Source organism: Octopus bimaculoides, chromosome 4, assembly GCF_046866305.1.
Source record: "Octopus bimaculoides isolate indiv1 chromosome 4, ASM4686630v1, whole genome shotgun sequence".
Taxonomy (NCBI): Eukaryota; Metazoa; Mollusca; class Cephalopoda; order Octopoda; family Octopodidae; genus Octopus; species Octopus bimaculoides.
This window is the reverse complement of record NC_142931.1, coordinates 123,054,647-123,067,089: the sequence shown is the minus strand read 5'-3', so window position 1 is coordinate 123,067,089 and position 12,443 is coordinate 123,054,647. Positions and strand designations below refer to the sequence as shown.

Sequence of the window (12,443 nt, the reverse complement as noted above, 5' to 3'; positions counted from 1 at the left end):
TGCTCGCATGGCTCAAACAGAATCTGTTAAAGCAGATTTTCTACAGTTGGATGCCCATCCAGTTGCCAACCCTCCTTTGTTTCTAGGCTAGGTGATATTTCTATATGACTGAGCATGTTTTCACAGAATATTGGAAAATAAAGACACCACTTGAATGACAGTAACACTTGTTTACAACTATCACATGATGTCAAGACAAGGAGGCACACACACACACACACACACTGGACTTCTTTCAGTTTCTCCCTAACAAATCTACTCACAAGGCTTTGGTCAACCCAGGGTACTGCACTGGAATTGAACCTGAAACCACATGGTTTGGAAGCAAACTTATGCACTATACAGCCATGCCTATCCCTCTCTATCCATATATTAGCTTACAGTCCATCCCACTTAAAGCTCCATCCAGCGTTAGTTATTTTGGTATTCATTTTTATGAATAATTTGTTTATCATGTTATCAGCCAGTTTTTCCTCTCATTTTACTCTGGATTAAATCAATCTCTGCATTATAACTTTCTCTCATATATATTAATAACTTTCTCACACACACACACACACACACACACATACATATGTGTCTGTGTGTACATGTGTGTGTAAATGATGGTTACTCTCCACCTCCTCCTCCTTTTATGTTGCTGCCTATCACCTCTTCCTCCATGGCCCTCTCCTATTTTCCTTCACCTTCTCTCAAATTGAGATTCACTATTGACCATGCCTCTATCTATGTTCACCAGTCACTGCATTCATGTCTATCTTCATCTCAAACTGTCTGTCACCTTTCACACTCTCATGAAAACTACCAGCCCAGCTATCCTCAATTCTTTGTTCCTCTCCTCCCTTCATCCAGCTTCACATACTTTGAGGGTATGCCCTGGTACCCCATCTCCATCACCCTTTCTGCCTTTTCTGCTGTAGTAGTCCTGTATCTTCTCTACAGCAATACACCTGTCTTCTCTACAGCAATACACCTGTCCCTATCCCTGTCTTGTGTCTCAGCTGCTCAGCACCTGACACAAAGCCACTTATGAAACTTGTGTCCCTAGCAAGACATAGAGTCATAAGTTTTCTCTTCTTATAGGCCTCTGTGATCAATTGTAGAATAATGACACCAGTCCATTGGGCAAAACGTTTCCGAGCTTTTGATCTTTCAGTAGAATGTTCCATATTAAAAGACTTTTTGTTTGAAAGGACATCAGTAAAATGTTCTTTCAAGCAAATGCTATCATGTTTTATTATCACTATCTGTGATTACACCCAAAACAGGACATGTATGTGTACTATTATTATTGTATTATTATACTGTATTTTTCTGTTAGAGTGTTATTTTTAAAAATTTTCTGTGATATATTTGTATGTGTGTGTGTGTGTTTTGTTTAGTTATTGTTTTGCTTTGTTTACCTTAATCTTTCTGAAGGGCAAATTCAAGGAAAGAAAGCCTCATTTTTTATTCACTTTAGCAGTAATATAAAACGAAAATATTAAAAAAAACAAAAAAAAACTCTATTCTATTATTTAGCTTGCCTACCAACCACATGGCTCGGGGTTCAGTCCCACTGCGTGGCACCTTGGGCAAGTGTCTTCTACTATAGCCTCGGGCCGACCAAAGCCTTGTGAGTGGATTTGGTAGACGGAAACTGAAAGAAGCCCGTCGTATATATGTATATATATATATGTATGTGTGTGCTTGTGTTTGTCCCCCCCCCAATATCGCTTGACAACCGATGCTGGTGTGTTTACGTCCCCGTAACCGAGCAGTTCGGCAAAAGAGACCGATAGAATAAGTACTAGGCTTCCAAAGAATAAGTCTTGGGGTCGATTTGCTCGACTAAAGGCGGTGCTCCAACATGGCCGCAGTCAAATGACTGAAACAAGTAAAAGAGAAAAGAGAATAAAAGAGATTCTGTATTTTGAGGGAACAAATATTGATGTTCTAATTATTTTGCCAATCCACCCCTCTTAAAAGTTTCTAATTTATGTAGAAGGCCAGGAGTTGATGGAAGGGTTTGTTTAATCAATTCCAATATATAACAGAAACTTTATTTCATTGACCCCAAAATAATGAATGGTAAAGCTGACCTCAGTGGGATGTGAGCCCAAAATGTAGAGGGCTGGAAGAACTACTTTAAGGAATTTTGTCCAACACATACCAATGATTCTGCTAATCCACCACCACTAATAATAATAATAATAATAACTGGCATTTTAATGTGCAAACTGGTTGCAAAATTCATACCAAGTGACCAGATTCATGGTTCTAGACAATGGAAAAAACAGAGCATCATCATAGATGTGGCTATACCTGCAGACATGAATGTAACAGTCAAAGAACAAGAGAAAATAGGAAAATACCAGGATTTGGCTAGGGAAATACGACAACTGTGGAGAGTCTCTACTAAAGTAACCCGAGTTGTTATCGGTGCCTTAGGCACTTTAATCAACAGACTTAACAATTCCCTTATTGAGATTGGTGTAACTACCAGAGTTGCATTAATTCAGAAATCTACTCTTTTGGGAACAGTAAAGATTGTAAGAAAGGTCTTCGAAATCTAAGGAAATTGATTGTAATCCAGTATCAAGAACATTGATTCCAAATGCACACCATAATATTAATAATAATATCCTTAGAGTGAAATCAGTTGAATGTCAAACTGAATATCTGGTGAGATTAAGGTTAAAAGTCTAGTGAGTTGAAGGAAGTTGGTATTCAGCTTCTCCATCCAAGGAAACAGGTGAGGGTTATTCAACAGGAAGGGCATTCAACTATAGAAAATCTGTCTCAGTGAGTTCTTTCTGATCCATGCAAGCATGGAAAAGAAGCCATTAAAACAATGATGGTGATGATGATGTCTTTCTAGAATAGTAATGTGCATGTGTGTTTGTGCAGTAAGTACTCCATCTGAAATATGTGGTAATTGTATCCTTAATGTCAGATGTTTTGTAGGGTTTGCAAGTACTGTAGTATTTTCTGACACTGAAAATAAGCTAGGTTTTAGTATACAGCTCTTGATTATTTAGATGTGACGAAACTGTTGAACAGTCTCTGTATCATTTCTAGACACACTTGCATCAGTGATGTCTTTCACCGGAAATGTGGAATATTTCATATTATTAAATGTCCCTGATAATTAATATTTCTCTTATCAAGTACTGCATTTCACTTCTTGACAACGGTTCAATACTTTGTCGTGTTTTGTACATATTGTCTTTCGCTATACTGCACTCAAACAGAAATAAACTTCAAACAGTTGTTTTACTTGAATTTACAGTTTAATTACTACAACACATACCTCTACAGCAGAAATCTATTATCACTAACATATTTAACTATATTGATTGACTGCAAGTTCTGATATGTTAACTCCTCAAACTATTGGCAGCATTCATTATCGCTACTACATATAATTATATTGATTTTATTTGGCAAGGTACAAACCTTATGTCTGCAAGTTAAAATAGTAGTGCAAAGTATATGTTTGAAAAAAGAAATAAAAATCAATTCTCTCTTTACTGTTTCATGACACATTGCTGTGATGCTTCATTGACTGACGAGTTAAAGTGTCTGTCTTTTAGTTATAGAGTAGTGACGTGGTCTGCTGTTGTCATTGGTGCTCTACTGTACTCTGATCAAAGGCATCGAGTTCACTCAGGCTTATTTATCAAAACACTAAAGCAGATAGGACAAAACAAAGGGCAACAATAATGATGCAACATCATCATCATCATTTAGCATCCTTTTAACATCCATTTTCCATGCTGGCATGCAATGGACGGTTTGACAGGGTCTGGCAAGCTGCAGAGCTGTGTCAGGCTCAAGTGTCAACTTTGGCATGGTTTCTACAGCTGCATGCCCTTTCTAACACCAATGATTTCATTACGAAAAAGAAAAAAAAAAAACAAATTACAGAAAAATATATGTAATTTTATGTTATACATTGCAAAGATAAAATGTAGTAAATACAATTATAATGGTGCTCCAGCATGACCACAGCCACTTGGCTGAAACCCATCAATAAATAAATATATATATAGATCGCTGACCACTACACTTATATTTTTTTTCTCTCCTTGTTTTTTTCTGTGTTCCTTTCTGTTGAAGAGCGTAGGCTCAAAACGTTAAAGACTTTCTCTATTCCCGAGCATTAAACTAATACATCAATTTGTCGTTTACACCACCTGTCTTCGTCTGTTGTTTTTTCGTGAATTCTCATATATATATGTGTGTGTGTGTGTATATCATATTTTCAGTAAACAAAAGAAAGTGGCACAGCTACTGCAGTGGGTGGTCTTCATGAGGACTACTTACTGCAGTAGACTGTTTGAATGACCAGCTACAGCTGTGAGCTTTTTTTTTGTGGGCAACCAACTACTGCAGTGAACTGTCTGTGTGACCAGCTTCAAGTGTCAGCTGTTTTGTGGGCAGTCGGCTACTACAGTGAAAATTTTGGGAGAGTAACTGAGTTCAATTCCTGGACCAGGTTGTGTGTTGTGTTCTTGAACAAAACATTATTTCCCATTGCTCTAGTTCATTCAGCTATAGGTATGAGTTGCGGTGTCATTGGTGCCAAGCTGTATCAGCCCGTATGGTTTCCCTTGGATAACATCAGTGGAGAGGGGTGGCTGATTTGCATGGGCAACTGCTGGTCTTCCTTAAACAAGCTTGCCCAGAATTGTGCCTAGGAGGGTAACCTTCTTGGTGCAGTCCCATGGTCATTCGTGACCGAAAGGGGTCTTTACTCCTTTTTCTCCTTTACTAGCTTCTGCTGTTGTCAGTTGTGTTGGAGACAGTTACAGTGGTAGAGGGTTTTGTAGAATGGATGCAGATACAGCTGCAGTGTTTTGTGGGGATCACCAACTACGGAGGACAGTTTTCTTGGGGTAGCTATTGTGATTTTGTTGACAGTCAGTTTCTAAAATTAAAAGGAATACTTTCAAAACTTGTTTATTATATTCATTTCCTTTTTTTTATTTTTTGTTTTAGGGAAACTGTTGAATTTTGTCGTAAAATGGAACATGCTGGATTATCTTGGTTAGCTGTTCATGGACGTACACCTGAACAGAGAGGTGAACCAGTGAACAATGAAGCAATTCAACTGATTAAAAGCAGTGTAAATATTCCAGTCATTGCCAACGGTGACGTAAAATCTCTTGAAGGAGCCAAAAAGATTCACAAAGAAACTAAAGCAAACGGTAAGAACAACTGATCAGTCTCTGAGTCTTGTTGAAGAAAGTGATTGTGTGTAGTAAACAGCTGACTGTCGTTGTTTAACCCCAGGTCAAACTGACCAAGCAGACCTAAAATCAAGGGCTTTCCAGCCTTACTATTCTATCCCTTTATATATCCAGGATTACATTATTCAATGTGATCTACTTTTTTTTAACACAGCAGCATATGATTTGAGCGATGTTTCATTGCTATTTCCAGCAGGTTGAGCAGCCATGTTGTTACTTCCCCAACTGGCTTGTTTACAATTAGTGGAAAAGTACTGCAGATTAGTAGAGGCAGACAAAAACAGATTTCAGGTGATGTTCATAGGTCAGACCTTAGGAACTGTACTGACTGAAGCAATTTTTCAACTGTTAACCTCTCTCTCTCTCTCTCTCTCTCTCTCTCTCTGTCTCTGTCTCTCTCTCTCTCTCCTCCCTCTTCCCTCTCTCTCTCTCTCTCCTCCCTTTTCCCTCTTTCTCCTCCCTCTTAAAACAATGTTTACTTTTGCATTGACGTAATTTTGTTCTTTTGTAGTAAAGCATAAATAACAAAAACAAAGAAGAAATTGACACTGGACATTACCCTCTTTTACAATTTACAACTTGAAGTTCATTAGCCACAAAGAATAAATACTAAATAGCTAATTGCAGGAGTATAAACTTCCTTAACTGATAGCATGACATTCAAAATAATTTATTACAGATTTGATCTGGGAAAGTTATGTATAAAACCCAACCATTCTTTTGATTCACAGAAATCAAGTTACAGAACTGCATTGTATCAAAGGTGCTCTGTGAAAAGACATAGATTTTACAACTTAATGGAGGATCTAGCTGGTTGCAATATTAGATTTAACCCTTTAGCATTCAGATTATTCTATCAAAATATAATGCTCATTCAATCACATTGTTTTGTATTAATCTTGCATTATCTTGTATCTTCAAAATTTCAAGGATGTAACTGTTTAACCCATAAGCTGCGATAGGCCACCTCAGTGGCCAACGCGACAGGCCACGTGCGTGGCCACGGAAGTAGGGCATGATCTGACCTAATTTTGATGACGTATAATGTATGCACACGATACCCTTTCACCCCAGAAACAGTGTAGTCAATCACAGAAGGTGTTAAGAAACACTGAGTATTTTTTTCAAGTGATAGATCGATGTTGACCTTTACCTAAAATAGGCTCAGCAGTTTGTGTTACATACAGCAAAATCCCAGCAGTTTATGGGTTAATTTTAGAATGACATTGTAGAGTAGGTATGAGAGGCCTGAACCAGTCAGTTTGAACATAAGATATATAGAATATTTGGGCTGGATATGGCCAATTTAAATGCTAAAGAGTTAATATCAGGATTTGATGATGGGAATACCACAGCCACTATTAAATGATATGCCATTTCTTATTCTAACTCTGCCCTAGTTTTGGTAAAAACCTATACATACCTTTTTCATCAATGGAGTGAGTTTATGTTCCAAAAACTAACGTAACCCTTTAGTGTTCAGATTACTCTGTCAAATGTAATGCTTTTTTATTCAAATTGTTTTGAATAACATGTGTTATCTTATAGTTTTGAGGCTTCAGTGATGTGATTGTTTATTTTTAGAATGCTATTGTAGGCTAGGTAAGAGAGGTTAGATGTAGCCAGTTTGAATGTAAAACATGTAGAATATTTGAGCTAAATTTGGCCAGTTTAAATGCTAATGGACCAGTGTTATGTGTACAATATTTCTTATGTCGTGGAGTAATATTTATGTTAAACAGAAGAGGATATTGAAAGAGAAAGAGAGCTTCTGTTACTCATCAGGTGCCAGGTATATGTACAGGTACTTGGAGTAGAATTGCACTCATGGATCTTTAATATTTATAGCTCAATAAGGCAGCAAGCTGACAGGATCATTAGCACGCCAGGTAAAATGCTTAGCGGCATTTTGTCTGTCTTTATATTCTGGGTTCAAATGCCAACTTTGCCTTTTGCCCTTTTGGGGTCAGTAAAATAAGTATGAGTTGAACCCTGAGAGTGATTTAATTGACTTGGCCCCCTCCCCTGAAATTGCTTGCCTTGTGCCAAAACTTGAAACCAATATATATTAGTTCAATCCCAGCTCAAGCACATCTACATAGGTATTGACACCTGATGAGAAATTGAGACTAAATTGTTCAAAAACGTTGTTTTTATTAGACTCTTAAAGAGATGAGATTTAAACCCTGGAATGTTTCTGCCATCACCATCACCATCATCATCATCATCATTGTCGTCATTATTTTTGTTATGCTTGAGTTGGATGGGACTTCCTCACTGTTTGTTGTAGCCCTTTGTCATCTCCTTCCTGAGGTTTAGCAGCTTGAGATCAGCTGTCATCGCTTCTTTTGTGTCTACATCAGTCTCCTGCTTCCACAGGTTCCTTCTGTTAAAACGAAGCAATCATGCTCTCTGAATATATGTTAGTGTATGTACATGATTGACAGAAGCATAAATGAGCTGAAGCAAAAACCAGGTACAAGATGAATCAGATGCAGCTTTCAGGAGACAAAACTGTACTGGTTCAGACGTGGGGTTCATATAGAGGTTGGCGTTTCAATAAAGGAATACCTAGTAATTCAAGAAAAGGGAAACCAAGGAAGGTTTGGAAAGAAAGTAATGAAAGTTTTGCTTTTGGAGCATTCTCTTCCACTGTTGATGAACAGAAGCTACCACATACTTCTAGGGAGTCTTCTGAGCATTTGAAGAAGCCATCTCACTATGCACAAAAGCTTTCGTCTGTAATAATAATACTTCCAAACATTGGCACAAAGCCTGAAATTATGAAAGGGTGAGCTATAAGTCAATGAAATCAATCTCAGTACCTCATTGGTATTTGTTTTATCAATCTCAGAAAGATGAAAAGTAAATTGCCTTCCACCACCCTCATGATGATGATGACGACGACGACGACGCAGTAGTAGTAGTAGTAGTAGTAGTAGTAGTTGTTGTTGTTGTTGTTGTTGTTACAAATTTTGATGCAAGCTCAGCAATTTCAGGGGAGGCAGTAAGAAGATTACGTTGACCCAAGCACTCAACTGGTACTTATTTTATTGAGTCCAAAAGGATGAAAGGCAGAGCCAACTCCAATGGAATTTGAACTCAGAATGTAAAGGCATGCAACATGCCACTAAGCATTTTTTCCAGTGTGTTAGCAATTCTGCTAGCTTTCTGCCATAATAATAATAATAATAATAGTAGTAGTAGTAGTAGTAGTAGTAGTAGTAGTAGTAGTAGTAGTGGTAGTAGTAGTAGTAGTTTCAAATTTTGGCACAAGGCCAGCATGTTTGAGGGAGTGGGTAGGTCAATTACATTGACCCCAGTGCTCAACTGGTATGCTTTTTTATCTACTTCGAAAGGTTGAAAGGCAGAGTCCAATAACAATAATAATCATGATTCCAGGATTGTAAATAAAGAAGACGAAAGACAAAAAAAAAATACTATCCCTTAAGATTTGAAATTGTAAGAATTTGGAATATGAAGATTGTAAAGGTTGTGCCTATAATAATTGGTGCATTGGGAACTGTAAGCTAAGATATAAATTGAAGGAGATTGGATTAGAATGCTCTGTAGAGCTTCTACAGAAAGTTTGCCTCTTAGGGACAGGAAAGAATATCAGGAGGGTCTTGAGTACTTGGAAGACTATTGAAAGAGTGTCTGTACCTAAGGTTACAGGTAGTAACCCACTACCCACATAAATTCTACTTAGAATAAGAATGAACCTGAATCAAATCAATGATAATGATGATGATAATGAAAACTCATCTCAAGAATTTAACTTAGTATTCATCATCATCATCATCATTTAACATTTGTCTTCTATGCTGGCATGAGTTGGACAGTATGAGAGGAGCTGGCCAGGTAGAAGACTACACCAGGCTACTGTGTCTCTTTTGGCATGGGTTTTACGGCTGGATATCCTTCCTAATACCAACCACCCCATAGAGTGGACTGAGTCCTTTTTATGTGACACCAATACAGGCAAGGTCAGTTTCGGCATGGTTTTTACAGCTGGATGTCCTTCCAAATGCCAACCACTTCACAGTGTAGACTGGATGCTTTTTACATGGCACCAGCACCAGCAGGGTCACCAAATAACTTGCAAGACAACAAATTCTGAGAGGGGAAGGGGCATTACTCATTACTATTCATTAAATTGTACAATTGACAAAGATGTATTTATTATTTGATTTTCTAGGTATAATGGCTGCTCGTGGTATCCTATCCAACCCATCTATGTTTGCTGGTTACCAGTCAACTCCAGAAGAATGTGTTAAAGACTGGGTAAGTGAACACTATCCATTTCTCTCTTTATTCCCTACTAAATCAGTATTATGTCTCGTCGTCGTCGTCGTCGTTTAACATCCGCTTTCCATGCTAGCATGGGTTGGACGATTTGACTGAGGACTGGTGAAACCAGATGGCTACACCAGGCTCCAATCTGATTTGGCAGAGTTTCTACAGCTGGATGCCCTTCCTAACGCCAACCACTCAGAGAGTGTAGTGGGTGCTTTTACGTGTCACCCGCACGAAGGCCAGTCAGGCGGTACTGGCAACGGCCACGCTCATCTCGCTCGAGAAACCTCATGTGTCACCCGCACAAGAGCCAGCCCAGGGGCACCGGCAACGATCTCGCTCGAAAATCCTACAACACATGTATTAAAGTGTCTTTCATGTCCAGACTGTCATACTGCTGCATGCATTTGATCCTCAGTTAGGCAAAGGCATGGGTACACCATTGTTATCACCATTGCCTCCACTACCATCACAGCTTCACCTATAACCACCATAACCACTACTGCCAACAATCACATCATCACCACCACCACAATCACCACCAGCATCACAACCACAACCACTACTACTTTAAGCATGGTATTCCATTGTTGTCACAATTGCTCTCACTATCACCACAACTTCATCCATAACCACCACCACCAACATTACAACCAAAACCACATCAAGCATGGTATTCCGTTGTTGTCACCATCACAACTTCACCCACAACCACCACTATCAACAACCATACCACCACCACCACTACCAACAACCATACCACAACCACCATCACAATCACAGCTGTCACCACAACCATCACTACAGTCTTCACCACTGTAATCGACTTAATCCCTTCCCCCAAATTTGAGGCCTTGCGCTTCCAGTAGAAAAGAATAAGTGTATGTCACGTGAAACCCTATAGAAGGTACATAACTCTTCCTTGTCTCAATCTGTCATGGTATACTTTCGTTTCATAAATAACTGGTTGTTGTTACATCAACAAATCCAGCTTTAACCCCACCTTTGTTACAATATTTCGGTTGAAATACACTGCCCTTGTTTCAGTTAATTTCGAAGAGTTTATTAAAATAACTTCGTTATTGTTAAGTTGGTGTTTAGAACATAACCTGACTTTTGATAATAGATTTTCACTTTAAAAGAGAAGGTTTGTGCCAGGGGTAGTCTGAAGCTTGTTGGTATGGAAAGGTTCAAAATGTTCAAAAGTTCACAGAAATACTTGAGGTGGTAGACCTAGTTAACCCATGCCAACAGAAGATGAAAAGTACAATCTTGTAATTAAAATTTAGTGTTACAGAGGGAATGATCAGTCCATAGCCTGTATAGAAAGGCTAATGGGGAGAAGGGGGGAGGGAACTAGTTGTCTTTGTTAGTGTGCATTTTTTGTATTTTTTTGCCTGGTCACATTATTTCTCATAACATATTCATTTCTATAACTACAATAAATAAAAAGCAAGTGCCACACTATTTTTGAACTACTGTAAAAAGCCTTTATGTTGTTGTTTAGCCCTGTCTTGGTCCTAATAGAATAATGTCACTGACCCCACCTTTTCTGCCATTAACATTTCTCCTATTCCTAGTGTCATGTCATTGACCCCTGCTGTCATGTCACTTCCCCTTCTTCTGCTCCCTACTACCCTATCACTAATACCCCACTTTTTGCTGTCATATCACTGATCTCTCCCATGCCTCTGCTACTATGTCACTAATATCTCTTCTGCTTCTTCATGATTCTCTCCTTTGTTCTATAATTCTACTCTACACCTCAATACATCTAAGTCAAGGGTTCTTAACCATTTTTTTTTTTTACCCATGGACCCCCTTTATTTTATTCTGTGAAACCCCATAGCCATTCGCTGGTTTAAAAACTAGTTTTATAGATACTTCTTTCAAAATTCCTATTTTGTTTTTCACATATTAACTTGTGTAGGCTGTAACCATCCTTTTAGAAGGAAACCTGGCTTTTTTTTCTTTTTGCAATAAATATCAATACATCTAAATCAAAATCTTTTCAGGGGCCTTTAAAATATTATTGTGGATCTCCAATTTACTATTTTGCTGTGTGAACCTCCAAAAAATCTTATACATAGACGCCCGTTGAGAACCACTGATTTAAATACTAGACTATCTTCCTCTACATCTTAATGTTAACATACCCCAAAGACTTATCACTGTAACTATGATTCTATTTCTTTTCTTTTGATTAGATATATCTGGCACTGTCAACTGGAACATCATTCCAGTGTTTCCACCATCATCTAACATTTATGTTACAAAAAGCAATGAGCCGTGCTGAACAGACAGTCTTTGCATCTTTAGCCAGCACGTCATCTGTACTTCAGTTCTTAAAGGAGAACTTTGGTATCTCTGCTCCTAGAGTACCTGTCAAATCTTAACATCAACTGCTACCAACAGCGCTTGTAAGTATGTTTTAGATTTCATTGGAGTGATCTTTACTATAAAATTTAAGGTAAATAAGTAAGCATGCATTAACCTTTCTGGCTGGCTATACATTCCTCTTTTCATGGTTGAGAAAACAGAAGGAAAAACATCCAACTGTAAAAAATATTTGCTTGGAAACAAATTTTTCAAAATTATCCCACCAGTGAGTAAAATGAGAATAAATCAATAAAAATAAATTTACAAAAACAGTTAACTTACTGAAATATTGTCATATGGTCATACAGCAGTTTTTTTTATTCAATACAGCTGAGTATCTTAGCTCCCTTCACACTTCATTTGCATGTTTTACATCCACTTTTCCATGCTTGCATGAGTTAGATGAATACATATTGATATTACTTAGGCATTGTTTTTACAGCAAGATGCTATTTCTGTAATTAATCCTTACCTGCTTTTCAGGTAAAGAAGCTTTTATTACACTTTTATTTGCAGGTACATGCATATGATAGC

At 38.0% G+C, this 12,443-nt stretch overlaps 1 protein-coding gene across 8 annotated transcripts in view; it reads left to right on the top strand.

Moving 5' to 3' along the window:
* The window catches only part of LOC106880305 (tRNA-dihydrouridine(20a/20b) synthase [NAD(P)+]-like), a 186,174-nt gene that overhangs the window by 171,349 nt on the left and 2,382 nt on the right, over positions 1 to 12,443 (top strand). For all 8 annotated transcript variants that reach the window (XM_014930182.3, XM_089351335.1, XM_052967409.2 and 5 more), the window contains 3 exons: positions 4,984 to 5,192; positions 9,433 to 9,518; positions 11,738 to 11,950. In XM_014930182.3, coding sequence (XP_014785668.1) covers positions 4,984 to 5,192; positions 9,433 to 9,518; positions 11,738 to 11,926 — 484 coding nt within the window. In that variant the 3' untranslated portion in view covers positions 11,927 to 11,950. The remainder of the gene's footprint in view (positions 1 to 4,983; positions 5,193 to 9,432; positions 9,519 to 11,737; positions 11,951 to 12,443) is intronic.